The sequence below is a fragment of the Amblyomma americanum genome, chromosome 2, assembly GCF_052857255.1.
Source record: "Amblyomma americanum isolate KBUSLIRL-KWMA chromosome 2, ASM5285725v1, whole genome shotgun sequence".
Classification (NCBI taxonomy): domain Eukaryota; kingdom Metazoa; phylum Arthropoda; class Arachnida; order Ixodida; family Ixodidae; genus Amblyomma; species Amblyomma americanum.
Genome location: NC_135498.1, coordinates 42,186,676 through 42,206,861, shown reverse-complemented (window position 1 = coordinate 42,206,861; position 20,186 = coordinate 42,186,676). Strand labels below are relative to the sequence as shown.

The window sequence follows — 20,186 nt, the reverse complement described above, 5'->3', positions numbered from 1 at the left end:
AGCAAAATCCCCTCTGAACAGCGAAATCTCCGTTAAGCGCGGTTACGCATGGTTTGGCTCCAGAGTCGGTCCGGCGCGCTCCTCATCCATGGCGAAATTGAGCGAGCGAGGGCAAGCGGAGCAGCTGTTATACCCCCGCTAGTCACGCGGCACAGCAGCAGCGGGGCTCTGAGTGTGAACAGTTGCGACGCCTCTCCACAGCGAGTCTCTTGGAATGACGTCACTTGCCACACCTCCCCTTCACCGGCTCAAAGTCAAACGCGCGCCAAACTTGATCTTGGGGGTGTTGCTTCACCATGAACTAATCACGCCCGCAACGTGTACACATTTCTTATTGTGTAAATAGTTTGTGTATATTACCTCTCCCCCTATCCTCTCTTGTTGTCACCTCACCTCTTTCATTTCATTTCTCCATTCTGCCTGCTATCCTTTATTTCCGCTGCCCCGGCTCAGGTACTTCAGTATCGATGGCAGATGCCGGGGCTAGCAAAAATCTTTTCCTTCCTTTTTATTACTATTTTAATAAACAGCTACCTCTACTACTCGCAGAGCAAAGAGTAGAGCTTTCGCACTAAAAATGTTGCGCCGAACGGAGCTGCATGTCATCAAGTGCACCAGTTTATGTTAATGGTTACTCAAGGCAGCTCCGTCCATTTTTTGTTCTTAGCGAAAAGAAATTGCATGGTTCTTATTGGCTATGTTAAGGCTTGCTCTGCAGCGCGACATCCATTTATTGCTGAGAAAGCGGAATTTAAAAATGACTATTTTTTTTGCGCTGCTCCCTTCAAATTTGGGACGTCAAGGCCAAAAGGGCTCTGTGATCCCCGTTTGCAAGTGAATGGCGATGCAGCCTAGCTCCAGAGATCCGCGTGGAAAAGAATCTGTCTTGACGTTATCACAATGAGCTTGCGAGAAAAGCCGGTGACGGCGTTACCTGTATTTCATTTTACAGCACCAGCTGTATTCGCCTACACTCGGCGACAGCTCTTCTTGGCAATGAATGGCGGAGCATCCGTAACAGTCATCCAGCCAAATAGTTCGGCCGCACGACGGTGTGCCCGGCCTCCTGGTTCGTTGCTCTCGCCACCCGCCATACCTTCACTTCGTCGCTCTTACGCCTCTGTGGCAGTTGACGCCATTATGGCACCTTCTTGCAACTATACGCGCTTAAAAAATTCGTTGCAGTCAAAATAACCAGTTTTTCCTTGACTGTGAACATCAAAAGTCGGCGGTTAATTACGTTATAAACATGGCTTCAGCAAGGAACATTCACAATATTCTACGTTTTAGGAAAAAAACTTTATAAACTGCAACCGGGGACTATATTCCGCTGCGTATGAAGAGTGCATGCTTCGGCTCTGCTGCTTCGGCTTCATTGCCAGAAATAGTTGTCGCCGGTATAGCGCAGGTCACTCGTCGTGAGCAGCTAAATGTTGTTTTTATTTATTTTCTAGCTTATGAGCGCTCCTTTATGAGTGAGAGCAACCTCTTTAGCCTTAGAACGTGGTGATCTACCAACGCAGGGAAACTTGAGTTTGTCCTCGGAACCCTCTCAAACACACACCGTGTCCAGGTGCAGTCGTGATAGTCACCTTTGCCCGGTGGATGATGCACTTGAGCGCTTTGCCGCCGTTGAGCAAAAGCAGCGAGAACTCCAGGGTGCCCGCAGACGACACTGCTGGAAGAGGAGAGAAGGAAATAAAAGGGTGTGCGGGATGGGCACGCGTGCCGGGACACATCGGCGGTGGGGACGCGTGGCCCCAACATAAAAGCCGAGGAGGAAAGAAAGCTCAGGAGAGACCCTCGCTATGCGAGCTGCACGCCAAAAAGTGTGCGGGAAGTCGCGCGCTTTCGCAGTCTTTGGCAGACGGCGCTGCAAATAGCAACGCTGGCCCAGCGGCGTCGTCTGCTGCAATTGTCTGCTGCGCATGCGCAATCGCGCATAGATGGCGGCCAGGGGGAGGGGGGGGGGGGGAACCTTCCGTCCGGCTTCAAAAAATGTGACGTAGTCTTCTCTCCTGAATTCTTTCCTTCCTCCATGTTTAACCCGCCGCGGTGGCTCAGTGGTTAGGGCGCTGGGCTACTGATCCAGAGTTCCCGGGTTCGAACCCGATCGCGGCGGAAGCGTTTCGATAGAGGCGAAACGCATAGGTGCCCGTGTGCTGTGCGATGTCAGTGCACGTCAAAGATCCCCAGGTGGTCGAAATTATTCCGGAGCCCTCCACCACGGCACCACTTTGTTCCTTTCTTCTTTCACTCCCTCTTTGATCCCTTCTCTTACGGCGCGGTTCAGGTGTCCGCCGTTATGTGAGACAGATACTGCGCCATTTCCTTTCCCCAAAAACCAATTTACCTTCCCCCGCCGCGGTGGCTCAGTGGTTAGGGCGCTCGACTGCTGACCCGGAGTTCCCGGGTTCGAACCCGACCGCGGCGGCTGCGTTTTTATGGAGGAAAAACGCTAAGGCTCCCGTGTGCTGTGCGATGTCAGTGCATGTTAAAGATCCCCAGGTGGTCGAAATTATTCCGGAGCCCTCCACTACGGCACCTCTTCCTTTCTTCTTTCACTCCCTCCTTTACCCTTCCCTTACGGCGCGGTTCAGGTGTCCAACGATATATGAGACAGATACTGCGCCATTTCCTTTCCCCCAAAAAACCAATTATAAGGAAAAGAGGCACCATCGTCTATGATAGTTCCTCAAAGAGCGGGCCATCGACCAGGGAACGCGGGAAAGTGGCTTAGCTAGTGTTTGGCTTTCGTAAACGTGGATTCGGAGTCTGAAACCTACCTGCGCCGCGTTTCTCATGGCCACTGAGCGCGCAATATTTTTATGACTAGCACGTTTTTCATTTATTCAGTAATGTATTGCAAAGAAAATGTTTGCTATTAAGCGCGTGGACCGAAATTATCGAGGCTTTTCTATTTGAGGTCTGCTTCGAGAAAAGCCGTACTCCTGCAAAACAATCAGCACTTTCGGCCTACTAGTACCCAAGCAGAATACGAAGTTCACATTGTTCGTAATTCCTGCGTTGGGTCAGCGACAGCGGCGCAGAGAGTTCTGAGAAACTGCGCGGTTAGGTCAGCTTCTTGAGGTAGCTGGTACAGTCGTCCGCAGACCTGTCTAGAGCGCTCGAAGTCCGTCTGCGCTCCGCAGCGCGCAGAGTGACGTCTAGGGGCAGCGTCTGGTTCAAGATAGCGCATCTTTCAGTATCGTCTGAGCATTAGACATGCGCTTTCTCGAACCAGGCGCTGCCGCTAGACGTCACTCTGCGCGCCGCGGAGCGCAGACGGCGCGGAGTTCGAGCGCTCTAGACAGGTCTGCGGAGGAATGTACATGCTTACAGAAAAGTATTGCAGCGCAAGAGGAGAACACACAACTGGATACAAAGAACAGCGGGAGAGGGGGAACACAGGTGGCGCATCCCTTTTTGCCATCTGTCCTGAGTTGTGCGTTTCCCTTCGTGCGATAACCTGAATTCGCACTTCCATATGCTTTTCCTCAGCCCTTTTGTGAATGCGGTTTCCTCCGGGCTCATTAAAGGGTCACTGAGCAGGACAACTCAATCCAATTTTCGCCCTTAGTAAAAATGATTCCATGCCTCTGCTTGGGTATGTTAATTTTCGCCCGTTGAAGTCTAAAATTTTCCCGTTACTTGAGTCAAATTCATGACGTTTACACCGAAAGCGATTCCATGACCACCGATTTCAAGTGAATGGCAGTACAGCCTCTGAGATCTGTGCAGAAAAAACTGTCGACGTACCGCAGTTTACTTGCGAAACCGGCCGATGATGGCGACTCGTTATTAATCCTGTAGATTTCGCTATATTACAAAAGCTGTTAGCAGTGAAAGTAGCGTCTTTGTCTTTAATGCGGTAATCTTTCGATCCATAAAGTTCAACTCGAATTTCTCCTCAGTGTGTCTGTAGGCTGCTCGTAAATGTTCACGCACCCCGTGCCTTACCGGAACCTTCATAATAGAGAGTTTCAGCGTATTATGACCCGCTTCTGCGGGCACCACTGACATAGTGACACGTGACCACTGAGTACGCGTTGATTGGTCTCGACGCGGCAGGCGTGCACGCAACAGATGACGGGCACGTGGCGCCATCTGGCGCTCTCAGGGCGTTCTGCGCGTGCGCAGTGGCGCCTCGCGGAAGCGGTGTACGGTAGCGGATCGCGCTATGCTGTAACTCTTTAGTGTCTTCTTGTCTCTGGTGGCCGGTTAGTGCACATGCTAATTACGATAGCCGTTTAAAAAAGTATCCTCTATATGTGTTGTGATAGGCCAGCGTACACATACCACTGGCCAATCGCGAACTAAGTCCAAGCGTGCAGTGACGCACGTGCCATAGAGTTTCTCAATATTAATTACCTAGAGGGAAATTTGGCGCCAACGTCTAAGCGAGTTTCTTGGAGCACTTCATCCACCGCGGGAATGCCGGGAAGGCGAGGTTTCGTGTTTTAATTGGCTAGCGTTGGCCCAAAGACCTGGATTCTTCATCGCAATCGATAGCGATGCTCTCCTGGATGCGCACATTAAATGATTCCAATGGTGCGTTCTTCACTTCGTCAGTAAATTTAACGCAACTGAAAGCACGGCTTTAAGCTGGTACGGAAACTTTCGCCGCATTTCTTAGAGGTTTGCCTCGAGAAGAGTCGTATTGTTAAGGCTGAATCCACGTTGTATGACCGACAATAGACAAGCCAAGTACCAAACCAAACTACCAAACTCTCCATGCTGGATGAAAAACAACCCCGTCAGCTTTCCCTCTGAGCAATGTCGAGAGACTCTATGGCGCGTGCAACTTGAACTTTGTGAGCCGGGCACTGGGTGTCTTCTTTTTATGTGTTCGCTCAGACAACCAGTTGGAAACTAATGCGTGCCTGTGCTTTGCACAAAGCGGTAGCGAACAGCGTGAACACCAGCTCTCACAGCGGTAATGGCGAAAAAAAAAGCATGTAAACCGATGGCATACTCACCGCAGACGCTGTTTGCATATCTTAGAGATTCAGTGAACACAGAACCTTTGTGATTGATGTCAAGGTCGCGACACCCTGGATTCGCATTAGCGGTGAAACCTCCCAGCAAAGCCCGGAATACAGACAGTCAAAAGTTTGCAGCCCATCGCCTGAGTGAGAAGTAAACCTTAGTTAATCAACTCAGGCCCGAATTAATTGAGCGGGACACGAGCTTGCCACTACCAAGGTTATGCCGGGCGAAGGTGCGTATCCCTGCCGCTCTCTAGCTGGTAGTGAAGTCCCATGAGAGCGGGAGGGGGGGGGGGGGGGGGCACTTGCTTCCCCGCCCGGACAACTAGCGGCAAACGCCGTCGATAGAAGAGCCGCCGCTCGGCAATGACTGCGGTGGGCTGCAAACTTTTGACAAAGACTGCCTGTGGCCGGCTACGCGTGCGTCTCGTTCCATTGCCTCAGTTATAAGCAGCAACACATCCATTCCGTGAGCAACCGCTTGTGTTTTATAATCTGTGTAATTTGTTTCACTCGTTATTTTTGTGTAGCCAAAGCGTGTGTGACTATGGGCCTCAACTAGCATCGGTTATGGGCCCAACAGGTTCTGACGTAGTTTATTTCTAAACAAAACTCCGTAAACAATAAAAAAGAAATCGTGAACACTGAAGCGCTGGCAGACGACGGACGAAAGGAGGATGAGACACACAGTGCCCGTCGTCTGCCAGCGCTTCAGGGTTCACGATGTCAAACCAACTGGCCCAGCAACACACCCTGCTCAAAAAAAGAAAACCGGCTAGAAATGTGCGTAGGCGCCTGGGGTGCCTGTAGCCAGCGGCAAAGCCACTCGAGATCAGGCGCTTACTATATATGACAGACCTGAATGGCCGCTGGTCTGTTTCGCGTCCGCTGTTGTTGGCTTTGAGTGACCGCAGAGAAAGGCCATCGATTGATTTTGCATGCCCGCTTACTTTCTTCGCTAATGCGGTGATGGGTCTCACAGTCTGTTGACACTAGAGTGGAAACTTCCACGCGGTCACTCAAGGCGGAAACATGGCATTCTAGAGACTGCACGCGAGAAGGCTAGTGCGCAACAAGTAACTCTGCTGTTTCGCGTGCTGTTTACTTTTCATCTACTATTGCGGATGCAATAGTCTTACTACTTTAGACTAGCCGAGTTGATTGATGGTTTCTTCTTATGCCAGAGAAGGCTCTGCTGCAGAGAGAGCCAAGCAGGCATCATAACGACTACTTTAGGCAACCCATAGGCACTCTAGTGACCACGAAATTTTTTCAAATACAATGCATAACAATGTTCGCATTACTGAACGTATGTCGGACGCCGTAGCTCTCAGTCCAGTGTCCGCAAACTATGAGAAAAAGTGCACCTAAAGTCGAATAAAACTTAAGTCTACCGTGAAGCTCCGGCCACATTTAGGACCACAGCACAGAATTCCTCGGCGACAAAGAAAGTAGCACGTCGTTAAAACGTTTCTTATTGTCTAAACAAGCGGGTAACGACCAGATGAAATCACAACTTAGAGAATTTTTAACGGTCAAACGTTAAAAATATGATCTCGTTTACAGTGGCGATTGGTCAGTAACGTAAAACAGAACGCCACTGAAAATGGCCCACTTTTACCGACCTCTTTTTTTATTATGTTGTATCCTACTATGGCATCCATGCGCCGAATACTGATGGAGTTATATCTAGCGGAGTACACACCATACAGCGATTCATACGTTCGAGGCGCAATCGTTTTGTTGATAAATTTGATATGTTGGTATGTTTGTGGCGATCGTCTGCATTCGAAAGTAGGTTGTGGCGTGAACGGCGCTTACATTCGAGTACCAATGCTCTTCGCGAAGTTCGCTATCAGCATGATTACTGCAACTTCTAAAGATGTTAGCTTTATAATATTACTAATCTGCACCTTTACGCGGTAGATCTCCGTCACTAAAGATACGGAATACTTACGGTTGTCTACGGAAACAAATTTTCTCCTCAGAGCGTGTGAAGTTCTAGCAGTTACGGATATTAACCTAGATTTCAACCTCCTCTACTTGCTAACCTCAAGGCCTCTGGTGCCACCTTTAAAAGACTCCTCCAAATGCTAGCTGCATCATGTTGCTGTGATTTAGAGTGGGGATATACATCCTTTGCAAAGAGTCAGCATTCCGTATATTTTGTGATCGAAATCTACTCCGGAACTTGTGCAGCATGCACTTCCGCTAAAAAGGAATAAGCTTACTCCCTTTTAACCCCTATATAGGCTTATTCAGAGTGTATTGCACCGACGGGTTCGAGCTGCACCGCTCCCGACAACACAGGCGCAGCATGCTACTCACTTGCATGCGAATCCACGCCTGCTTGGTTGAGCCTGTAAGCGCGTTGCAAACAAGCCCATTCCGCAACCAAGGATGCAACCAAGGGCAAAGAAGCACAAACTCAGTCGCAGTTCAGCAGCATAATTTAATGCGTCACGTGATGAGAGAACCAACCAGCAAAATGGGTACATCACATGAACACACCGAAAACAAACAAGAAAAAAGGTGGTCTGGCGACAACGTTTTGCGAAAGTAAAAGGAAAACAGGAACGAACAGAACACATCGGGAACACACTGCGCTAAGGCAACATCACCAGCGCCATCTGGGTAAAGAAGGGAGAGAAGTATCTCATACGTACACCTTGATACACACATCACTCCACAATGCAAACTCAAACGCGTTAACACAGGCAAGAATTATTTATATCCCGACGTAATTTCATAAATAGTCAGTGCACACAAGGTCCTTGGAAAATTTCTTAAATATTACCTGTTCAGGCCAGAAAACACCTGGCAAAATGTGCGCCACATATGACGTTGTTTTTCAGTCATCAAAATATACATATGTGTATATTGGTTTCGCAACGCGATATGCGCGGTCACGCACTCGTTCGAAATTTCAAGAAAAAAAGAAGAGGAAACAAACATATAAATTTCTCCCATCGTGTAGCCTCAAATAACTATAGTAGTGACCATGGAAGTCAAAATATCCTTCTTGAAGGCACTGACAGCCATATCGATATATTTTTGTACAATGCTTTATTCTTTCGAAGAGGAAATAGTAGTTCAAAATTGCGGCCTAAGGCTGACGTCTGCCTTTGCTTTACAGGCACTGATTTAGTGTTTTCAGCCCTATGGCAGACCATGACAGAACAGCAAGACGCAACGGCGTGATGTATATAAATATAATACATATCTAAAATTAGGCGCCAGCATCTTTGCCGGTATAAGCGAACTAAAGAGCGCACTCGAATCTCCTGGGATTAGACCACAAAGAAACGATAAGAGAGCAACTTCAGCCACAAAATTATACCGCGCTAGGCGGATGTAAGCCATGAGTTCAGTATAGTGTCCCATTTTTGTCACTCGGTGAACTAACTCAGTGATCGCATAACCCGTTTCCAGAACGCAGAATAACGTCTAAGAAACATCAAGCCTGGTTTGGTAACTGCCTCAGCTCCCATACGCATTGAGTGGAGCCGCACATATATATTAAATTATTTGATATGTCGCTGGCCACACACATCATGGGATGTAATAAAAAATCTCTTCGCGCAGTTGCTAGGTGGCAACATAATATTCCGCTCGCTTTTTGCTACTATGCGCTCGTACTGACCTCGCCTAAGTCTGCTAAAAGGAAATGCACATAAAGGACAATACTAACACAGTTTAATTGAATGAGCGGTCCTAATACTGAAGCAGTCATGTACAACCTAAGATTTGGTTTAATTCGTCAATATCGACTGTGCAAGGGAATGAAGCACTGTGCTAACACACGGGTAACCAGGCGCCTATAGGTTGCATTTATGTGCACGTATTACGTACGAAGTTGCAAGCGTTTGTTCATCTTATGCTGACAGCGTGCGCTTGAGAGTAAAAAGTGCTCCTACGAAGACACGAACGTGAGTGATCACTGTGCGTCGACGACAGTTAGTGCAGCTAGTGACTAACAGTAAATGAGGGGGCACGCAGTGGTGTAAGGCTAGTTATTGTGACTCAGCAGAGAAACAGACCGTGTAGTGCGTTTGGCTCGACGGTCACTCTTTATACATATATACGTATACCTTGGCATATGTTTCGAGCGTACGCCAACGATGCTTGACACATAGTGCACTTACAGAAACTGGAGAAAATTCGAAAACAAAGTCAGGGACATCTGATTTCATTGTGTGTTGGCAATGCGATAGCATTAACAGCTTCTGACGCCGTTACCGGAAGTGACGTCACGTCCCTCCAGCCAATTAGCCAATGGGAATTCTCCATTCTTGTGACGTCACCTCCTTCCAGCCAATCAGCCAATGGGAATGTTCCCATTTGTTGACATCAATTCCCTCCTGCCGCTAACCAATTTTAGCTTCCGATGACACATTTTCTTCCCATAGAGATTTTTACAAATAAATGTTTATTCTCACTTTCTATTTTACGCTATCCCATTAAAGAATAGCAAGCATCTTCGAACAGGCCAAGAGTAAGATACTTGAGTGTTTGCTCGGAATAAGAAATTTACGCGAAAGGACGAAAGCAAGGGGAAAGAAGGAATAGTATCCATCTTCTCTGAATCATTATGCTCTACTGTGCTTTGCTGTAAGAACAAAACTTCGGGAGTTTTTGCATATGCAGTTGAAAGCTACTGAACAAAATTAAATGAAGCGGACCACACCACCTTTTTTTTGTCACTAACGCGAATCTAGCTCAGAAAGTGTTTAGTCAATGCTTATGATTAACCCCTTGCTTGCAGGCTTGGAACGATCTTGAAAGCATAATGTAAACAAGAATGGTGAGGCACTTGCAGGCAACTGAAAATATCGAGCAGTAAAAATCGCCTTCAGGTCGTACACTCTGATTTTCTAAAATTTCCACGCGACAAGAACGTCGCCTGCTTACGCATCGCAATGGTGCATGGCATTGCAGCTTCGTAAACCGCATTAGTCCGGTTAGTTGCTTAACTAGATTTTTGGAGACAAATATAATCTATCTTGTATTGCACTTACAGTCAAAGTTTCACAGGTGCAAGTATTCAGCGTGCCTGGTTGAGTGTTGTCGGCCTACCTTTATTTCTGTCTTGTCTCTAGGTCCTTATTCACGAAGCCTCAAAGGCATGTTTACCCTGTTTATGAGCTTATGTAGTGTAGCTTATGAGCTTTCTAACGCAAAAATGAGCTTTGTTGTTTGCATTTTTTTCCACAACGCTTGCATAGTCTTAACGCAGTCATTTGCGATGATTATTTCAGCACTGTTGGCGTAGTCAGCAACCACTGAGACAACAGAGCATAGCTGGGAAGTACGTGAAAGCATCTAAAACTGTAAAAGCTGAGGAAAGTTCAGTTCACCAAATGCAAGGTGCCTTCCAGGGACAAAATTGACCAAGATGTGACACCGGACGAGCTAGTGAAACATGTGTGAAGCGGCAGTGTAGGACACAGAACAGCAATGGACAGCAACACTCCCGAGTCCAGTTTATGTCCTTGTTGTCCGATCTCTGCCTGTGCTATACCAAGTATGCTTCTCAACAAAACCAAAAACATCTCTAGCTTGCGGTCAGTACTAACCAGAAATAAAGTAAAAACAGTTAATGGGTTACATTTTATTGGCACGCTTTCTGATGCAGGATATATGCGGAGTAATACTTTCGGCAACAAAACTTTCAACAGAGTTTTATTGGATACCGTTGCTTGTATAGAGTTCAACGATTAAGGCAGCTTTGATCACAAATCCGACATTTAAAGAGCAATGAGCACGCTCAAAGTGCTCAAAGCACGGGATCTCACATATCAAAGACTGCGATATGCATATTGAAGAAAACGTGCCCAGATTGAGATTTTCCAGGCTAATATTGTTGTAGTTAAGGTACTTTGCGACGCCGTTTTGAGTTAAAAAAAAAACGTAAGTGCCTCTGACGTAGGGGGCGCTCGGATGACTAGATGCAAGCGGAGACAGAACTGATCATCACGCAGGGAGTATATATATTGCCCAGGCCGATGATGTTGAAGACAATGAACGAGACGATGTAATAAATGCAAAAGATCAGGAAACATAAAAAAGCAAAGATTGCATGACAGCTCAAGTAAACGACGACCTTGAAGCATGATCGTCATTTGACTTCAAACTATCATCAGTACTTTCATACCAGAAGACTGCGCCGACTAGCATACGGAGAGTATCCGAAGTTCAGATAGCCGCCCCGCCGCGGTGGCTCAGTGGTTAGGGCGCTCGACTACTGATCCGGAGTTCCCGGGTTCGAACCCGACCGCGGCGGCTGCGTTTTTGTGGAGGAAAAACGCCAAGGCGCCCGTGTGCTGTGCGATGTCAGTGCACGTTAAAGATCCCCAGGTGGTCGAAATTATTCCGGAGCCCTCCACTACGGCACCTCTTTCTTTCTTCTTTCACTCCCTCCTTTATCCCTTCCCTTACGGCGCGGTTCAGGTGTCCAACGATATATGAGACAGATACTGCGCCATTTCTTCTCCCAAAAAAAAAACAATTATTATTTATTCAGATAGCCTGGTAACTTGCGCTCACTTCTTGCAGTCCTCAATAATACCACACGGTAGACAGGGAACGGTTCATAAAATAGGGCACGAGGCACAAGTTCCCCTCTTCCTGAACTTGTGCGATCAGTGGTGGTTGAATGGAGACACAGGGGACACTGTGTTAGATGAGCGTGCTCTCACTTTTACTGACTATGAGATATGGAGACTGACTGCGAGCTGTGGCGCCTGCAGTGCACTGACTAGAGATAACATTCAGCTTTAGTACCGCAAAATTTCGCAAGCGCCACCCTACAATCTAACATCAGTACAGCAGAAAAAGTCCGTGTTGCAGTAAACGAATTTTGTGCTTTACAGGGTATGCATTTTTCCTATTTTCGATATATAAAATAACGCTTCCTAAAAGAATATAGATTTCACTATCCTGAAACTTGGACATCGGCAGTCCTTCGTTTCTCCCGACTCAATCATTTCGCCCTGTTTTCACACACTGCCTTCAGATTTGCAACTCCTCCCAAAAAGTTTCTGAAACGCTAACGGATCGTTAATTCCCCAAAAGTTCACTGAAAGGGCTGCTTACTTCAATCTTGAGCGAATACAGTGCTAAATTAAAAATTTATGTAAATTTCTTCAGTATCGTTTCAGTGTACCCTTCGAATGTAGTTCAAGCCAGAATTAGACGTTGTTCCCCCGTTTCATAAATGTTAGACTTCACCAGCGTTCAGGTCACTACTGATACAAAACCGAGCATCCCTTTTATTGGACACCTTCCTGACTGTTGATGTATATACCTGACATGACACTAACCACAACAGGAAATAAAACACGGCAAGGTTCAGGCGCAGATACATTAGGGACAAAATCTCTTCTTATCTGCCGGCTGCTTATTTACAAAATTGGTTGGATACAGAGGGCAACTATAGCGACACCAGCGGCAACAACACGACCACTGGTCACTACGTATTTCTAAGCCTTCTGTACCGACAAGAGTAGCTGTTTATTTCTGTATGGTTCACTGGCTCCATTCTCACGGTGTTCTTTCTGTGTTTCAAAGCTTTTGCTCTTTTTTTGGTGATCACACACACCCGAAAGACGCGGGCTCGATCCCGGCCGCGGCGGTGGAATTTCAGATGAATGCGAAATTCTTGAGGCCCGTGTACAGTGCGATGTCAGTGCACGTTAAGAACCCCGGGTGGTCGAAATTTCCGGAGCCCTCCACTACGGCGTCCCTCATAGCCTGAGTCGCTTTGGGACGTTAAACCCAATAAACCAACCACATTTTTTCCCTCTCTTTAGCTTCTTGGTTAAATTTGCGCCGCTTAACTCCTTCATAGGGATTCGGGAGAGCTAAATGTCCTTACTGTCATCACCAATACGCACAGTTAAAAATAGAAAATTACACCCTGTACCTGTCGTCGCAATTTGTGCGTAAGCATCCCGGATTATATACTCTCACTCTGGCAGATTTTACAGCTTCTGGACGAAGCTTTGAGGAACGCAGTGCAAACTCTGCAACTGCAACAGTGAATCTGATGTACAGTACGGGCCACTCCACACACGCATGCGCAGTAGGCACAACCAGCTGGTCTTTCCACGCATTCACTTGGTGCTGCCTACTCTCGCCAGCTGTCGGCAACAGCGTTTCGCGAAGCGCGTATACCACGTATTTGCATGTTCCCTTTAACGGTGGACCGTACTGTATCTCCAGTGTAAATCCGTTCACAACGCCCGAGTAAAATGTTTCAGTTTCCCCATTGCTGTCTCCGTGCGCGCAATGCAATGTGCAGTGATTTCTCCGGTCAGAAAAAAATAAGAAGAAAGTGGCGGAAAAGCACAAGTCCAGGGTTTGTCCCAACAAGTAGGAAAACCATGCAAAGCAGCAGGAGTGTCAGCAAAGCAGACAAGCAGTTCGGATCACAGAAAAAAGGATCACACACTGCGCAAGCTTTCTTTCAATTAATTATGGTTGAACATGCAACAGGCATCAAATGAAAGCAACACACAAAATTCAGCTAGCCGCAGAACCATGCCTGCTGCACAACCGGAATAACAATTGACAAGTCCACAACAAACAAGCACGGCGGATTATTTCGCGCTAAGGTGTAACGTACCAAATTTCTGTCCCGATGGTTTACCTTAATCCGTAACCGGCACTGAATTGTTCAGTGTTGTTTTCAGTCACTCCGAGCGCAGATGCCAATATTATTAGCAATCACATTTAAACTCGTACAATCGTCAGCGTACGTTCACCCAGCACAACAAACGTCTCGCGAAAACGGGAAACTTTTTGCCCTTTATTCGAAGCCTCCCGTCTAACCATACTGACAGAAAAGAGAACTTTGGTACGGATACACTGCGCAAAATATTCCTCCTTTAACATGACCACAAAAAACCAGAATCAATCATGCCGGTGTCTACATACTTCTCTATCATCGAGTTTACCTTTTTTTTTTTTGCTAAAAACGCTCGTACAAGCTATGAACCGTCACTCAGCGATGCCGGCATTTTCCCCACGAGAGATCCTGAGTTTCAACCTGCTGTAGTCAAAAAGCAATGTCACGCTGTGCACTCTATACCATCGTGCCAAAAGCCCGTGGCAATAAGCAGGAGCGCTCTCTGACGTAGTGTTACACTGTCACAAGTAGCTTCTCGAAGGCGGTTGCGTGCTAACGGCATCTGCCGGCCAGATAGTCAACCATGCTCAGCTCCTAGCAATGCGCGCGGTAGGCCGGCGTGCCGGCGTCTCAAGCCGCCAGGTGCCGCCGTTGCGTGCTCCTTTATCGGCCTTATTTCTCTTCCTGTGACTATCTGCTCGTACTTATGGTTGGCCAAATTGAGATTACCTCTCTTGAATGCTGTTACTCTGTGGCCAAGACATAGCCGTAGGTTGTGAATCTATATTTTATCCAAATGGAACTGTTCTTCCACGTTGTATATCTTTTTGTGTATACCGAAGGTCAGCAAAAGTTACAGCGCCAAGACAATGTCGACCACAATACTCTCAAGCAGTGAGATAGTGAAGCGGATATACATATCTCAATAGGTTTTGACATCGCAAGGTGCCGCCCATTACCGTTCATCCGGCAACCTAGTTTTGCTACGGCGGTATGATGCACATAATACGATGTTAGAGCCCATTTACATTACATTATAGAACTCCTTAACAGTGTTTACCATATTGCGTGCCGGCGAGGAGGACATTGACAAGTAGGCAGTTTGTATTGAGTGAACAGAAAGTTACGCGTGCATTTTAGTGCTCAAGGGTATGAGATCATTGAAGGACGCGGTGCTTTTGACACATTTTGCATACGTCAACGCGGCACACATGTTCGTAATACGTGACACCACGCACAAGGCCCCTGCATATGCCTGCACAGGTGTGCATTTGAAACACATCCCGACACAACACGTGTAAATCTGTCAGCAAAATCTTATTGAAAGTTATATGTATACTATCCTATACAAGTGATTGTACTTCCTAACAACACTGCACATGGTTGAAGTTTGCAAATGTGTGGGTTGCTAGGCTCTGGGAACATTCGAACACTAGAAATAAAGAACAAACAAAAAGGTATTTCTGCGTTTGAGGTCTGCAGTGCAGGATTCCGAGTGCACCAGTTCTTTCAGGTTGCTTCTTAAGTCATTGTTAGTACACTGTCTATACAGCTATGACAGGAACAAACCTTTCTTACATATCCACGCAGGCACTGAAATATTGCCAGCATGGTTCGAAGCACAGAATCACGTTTTATGTTTCAGAACACTGTTTTACACAGTCCGACTGCAGGCGGTGAGAAACGATGTGTTCACTATACGCCCGGAAGGTTTGCTTTGTTTTCTCATTTTTCTGAACGGCTCGGAACTACATCTCAGCGTTTCCATCTCGTTTTGAGCTGTTAGAGGCCTAGGGCCGAGTTTAAGACATCCCACAAGGAGGTCTGCTCATTTTACGCACGGCCACACTTAATTTCGGCATTGAGCAAGTGAGCGCATATCACAGTGCGCTAGTCTACACTTGGCTGAAATGAATAACCAGCGAGCCCTGACCGAGCAGTTAAGGATGGTAACCCTTAGCGGCGCTAGCAACAAAAGCCCGACAGCATCGCTATTAGTTCACAAGGCAGCAACCAACGGCTTATGAATTCTCACCTGGCACTGTGACAGGCTTTTGCTTTTCCCAAAGCCTACTAACCAGTCTAGAGTTATGAACCAATTGCATTTGGTCAAATGAAGTTGACCCGAGAATCAAAGCCTACTAACCAGTCTAGAGTTACGAACCAATTGCATTTGGTCAAATGAAGTTGACCCGAGAATCTACTGTTCAGAAAGAAAGCACTGACAGCGGACAGTGTACTGGCTGCTCGCAGAGCAAGGCAATGGCGCAGATCGGCCCGATGAGAATAGTCAACGCGGAGTAGCCGGGACCCACCATCGCAAACCCGCTCCAGCCACTTCAGCCGGAGCTCCGCCTCCTTCTACACACTAGGAAATAAGCACTCGCAACAGCGCTTAATAAAGCACTCCTTTTCGTGTTACACTGGAAGAGGAGAGCAGGATTACTCTTAGGCAAAGAGAGTCACTGTGCAACGCGGAAGCCAAGGAGAGTATACCACTGACTCCTTTCTCATATCAGGCCTGCCCCTACTGCTGCTACCTGGTGGAGAGCCGGAGTCTGCGGATGAAGCTCTTGCTCTTGGGCTTACTTGAGCCGGCACGGCCGCCGTTGCTGCCCGCCTCGTCCCCTTCGACGTCGAGCAGCTCGCGGCGTGACGAGCGCGGCGGGTGGGCGCTCACGTAGCGGCCCGTGCCACCGATGCTGCCCAGGCTGTCCGCCGAACGATCCTGCGTCGAAGGTCGGAGAATAATAATTGGTTTTTGGGGGAAAGGAAATGGCGCAGTATCTGTCTCATATGTCGTTGGACACCTGAACCGCGCCGTAAGGGAAGGGATAAAGGAGGGAGTGAAAGAAGAAAGGAAGAACGGGGTGCCGTAGTGGAGGGCTCCGGAATAATTTCGACCACCTGGGGATCTTTAACGTGCACTGACATCGCACAGAACACGGGCGCCTTAGCGTTTTTCCTCCATAAAAACGCAGCCGCCGCGGTCGGGTTCGAACCCGGGAACTCCGGATCAGTAGTCGAGCGCCCTAACCACTGAGCCACCGCGGCGGGGTCAAGGTTGGAGAAAAAAGCAGCGCGCCCGGTAAGGGTCACTGCAACACTTTCCATAATCACTACGTTTCTTTCCCGCGAGTTTTCCAGTTAATCTAGCCAGGCATGTAAGCTTTTTTTTTCTTCGGTATTGGGGGACAGGAGGAACTGCACTACCAAGAGAATTGGGGTGAGGGCGGAGGATGGTGCCATAGACTCGCATGAAGCAGAGTCGAAACATTCTTTTAACGGTGGTAGTGACAACGTTTTACTCAGTGAAAGGAGAATTTGCAGGTCCAAATTGGCCCTTCACATAGGTGGAGTCCTTAGTCCGGGACCCCGCTGGACGAGACCGCCACTCGCGCCCGTTGGACTAGAGACCTTTGAGACTCCAGCCCCTAGCTGTTGAGCAGGGCTGCCTCCCATGTATCTCGGGAAGGGGAAGGGTTTGGGGGAAGGCAAGGATTCTTCTGAAAGGCCCAAACCATGTGGATACCTTCCGCATGGTTTGCGTCTTTCAACGGTGGGTCAGTGTTTAAGACGCTCGTCTACTGAGCCGGAGTATCCGGGTTCGAACCCAACCGCGGCGGCCGCGTTTCGATGGAGGGAAAACGCAAAAGGCGCCCGTGTGCTGTGCGACGTCAGTGCACGTTAAAGATACCCAGGGGGTCGAAATTATTGCGGAAACCTCCACTACGGCACCTCACTCTTCCTTTCTTCTTTCACTCCCTCCTTTATCTCTTCCCTCAGGGCGCAGTTCAGGTGTCCGCCGAGATATGTGAGACAGTTACTGCGTCATTTCCTTTCCTCAAAACCAATTTTCATTGGGGGGATCCTGAGTAGTTCCCGCCGTCTACAGTCCAAGCTGACTTTCTTGTTTTCTCCGACCGGTGCTAGGCCTACCATGCATGCAAAAACCTAAGAGAAGCACCGGTCACGTACCGAGAAATCACGGAAGGCTACAGACTCAATAGAAGGAAATCACCCCCTCCCCTCCCCCCCTCCCCCCCCCCCCCCCCAGACAAACCACACTCACTAAAGGAAGAAATGGCCTGGGGAAAGATACAAACGAACACCTACTTATCGCCAGAAATCTTAGGTATATACAATCAGCACAAGGTAGAGCGCAAGTATGTAAATACTGTGGAGCTAGAGGTAATTTGGCACGCATAACTATAGGATGTGGCAGCTCCCCAGGGACTGCGAAGCATAGACGATTTGCTCGTAGCGAGGATCCCGCTACGCGGAAAAAACTCATCAGCCTGGCGTCCGAGGCTGTGACCGACCAACGGCACCGTCCCCGGCCCGGTAGCCCAACCCTCGGACTCTCGGCTTAGGCTGAGGCCCACGTGGGAGCAAGCTACCACCCTTTGGCTAAATAAAATAAAATAACCAATTTTCATTTTTCAGTACAATCACTAGTAGGGCCAGGTAGGGAGCTCCTTATTTTTATAGTTCGCCGAAAAAAAAAAAACTACATTTGAACATGCAAGTTCAAGGGTTAAAGTATGAAATATTTAGTTCGGCGACAGCTTCTAAATTATAGTGAAGTAAATTTTAAATAATTTTCAAGTGAGTCAAATCGCAGTGAGTTAATTAACGTGTGCAATAACTTTAAACAGTCAGTATGACGACGCGGTGAAAGTGAACCAAGCATCAATTAAGAAAGATGAGAAAAAGGCGTGCTTGAATTCAGTCCAGGCGGCGTCCATCCAGCGCCTCTTGTTGTTACTTAATTGCTGCCACTTAATAAGAACGCACATAGCCTGCCTCTGGACATCTTCGCATTGTCAAGGCTTCGGTGTCAGCCGCACCGGTTACAGTCGAACAAGGGCGCGCGTTATGTTCACGCAGAAAACGCCAGCAGAGGGCGACCGAGAGCCCCTTCCACTACAGGCTGCCTTTCAGGCCAGAGCCTCTGTTTATAGTGTTGAGGAGCATTGTTTTGTACGGAGACACCATTTTGTCCCACAAGGCTTGCGTAGACCTCTGATGTGAACATAAAGTTTCTAAATTTCCGCCTGATATAAGACCTCTGCCTGGCGGCACTATTAGTCGGTTCCTTAGCCCCAATCAGCCGAACACGCGATCTTTCGGAACGGCATTGCGGCATCACTAAGTTAAGACTGTGAAATAAAATCGCGACGGTAATCGTCGCCCTAAACGACAAAACTGAACTATAGAGCTATTGCACTGACACTAGAGAGAAAACGGAAACCTCACTTCCATGCACACCCTCTCCAAATTCTTGTAAATCGTCGAAGACAGCCATTATGGCAACACTCCTTGATATAGCCTACCGCTCTCATGCGCATCAAACATATGGTGTGCTATTCTGGCAACATCATTTTTTGAGATCACGATATTCCAGCAGGTATGCATGATGGTCGCTATCGCCGCTCAAGTCTGAAACTTGCAGACCGTATAATAATAATATTAATCGGTTTTTCGGGGGGAAAGGAAATGGCGCAGTATCTGTCTCATATATCGTTGGAAACCTGAACCGCGCCGTAAGGGAAGGGATAAAGGAGGGAGTGAAAGAAGAAAGGAAGAAGGAGGTGCCGTAGTGGAGGGCTCCGGAATAATTTCCACCACCTGGGGATCTTTAACGTGCACTGACATCGCACAGCACACGGGCGCCTTAGCGTTTTTCCTCCATAAAAACGCAGCCGCCGCGGTCGGGTTCGAGCCCGGGAACTCCGGATCAGTAGTCGAGCGCCCTAACCACTGAGCCACCGCGGCGGGTATCAGAAATATGCAACAATAGAATCAATTCAGCATAGAAATAAAAGAGTCATTTGAGTCATAAAAGAGTCATAAAAGAGTCAAGACCGGTGTGCTCAGATGCGAAAAACATCTTTTTTTGAAAGAGATTTCAACGCTTTACTTTTGTACCTCCTTCTGAGCCAATGTTCTGCTGAAAAAAAAAAAAAAAACTCAGTACACAAAATTCCTGCGGACAACTAAGGTACTATGATGGCGCCGCATAGGGTTAGAACGACTCAGCCCCTGTGCTCGACATTGAGGCACCTGAGCTCAGCGCAGAGGCACTCATCTCCCGCGTATGCTCACCTCGACGAGGTATGGCGAAAAGCGGGGCGCGCTGGCCGTGTCCTCGGCGTCGTCGTCGGCTGCGGCCGCGGCGGCCGCGGCTTCCCTCTCCCTCTGGAGCTGGCGCTGCTTCCACGGAGCCATGTCCGAGTGCTGGGACCGCACGCTGGGCGTCGGCGAGTTGCGGCTAGAAGCGACTGCGTGTGCAAGTGCACACACGCGGAGAGTGTTCAACAAACGCCGAACGTTGCAAGAGAGGGGCAGCATGTGTATAAACTACGTACTACGGTCATTGTGATACAGCTGAGCCTCGTTACAACGAAGTTAACGGTTACTTCGTTGTAGCCGTAGCTTCGTTATAGGCCATGTTGACCGAGGTTCCGAGTGGAATCGCCATTCCTTCGTTATATCCATTACTTCGTTTAAACCATTTCGTTATAGCGAGGTTCGACTGTAGTTAGAGAGAAGCGTACAAGACGAGA

At 48.0% G+C, this 20,186-nt stretch overlaps 1 protein-coding gene and 1 non-coding gene across 2 annotated transcripts in view; one reads left to right on the top strand and one right to left on the bottom strand.

Moving 5' to 3' along the window:
- The window catches only part of Rph (Rabphilin), a 101,221-nt gene that overhangs the window by 16,855 nt on the left and 64,180 nt on the right, over positions 1 to 20,186 (bottom strand). Inside the window, exons 9-11 of the mRNA XM_077654056.1 lie at positions 19,726 to 19,901; positions 16,207 to 16,345; positions 1,593 to 1,678 (exon numbers count right to left, since the gene is read on the bottom strand). Of these exons, the coding sequence (XP_077510182.1) occupies positions 1,593 to 1,678; positions 16,207 to 16,345; positions 19,726 to 19,901 (401 nt within the window). The remainder of the gene's footprint in view (positions 1 to 1,592; positions 1,679 to 16,206; positions 16,346 to 19,725; positions 19,902 to 20,186) is intronic.
- TRNAS-ACU (transfer RNA serine (anticodon ACU)) lies at positions 2,050 to 2,121 on the top strand. The gene has a single exon. It is a non-coding gene; the product is annotated as a tRNA-Ser (tRNA).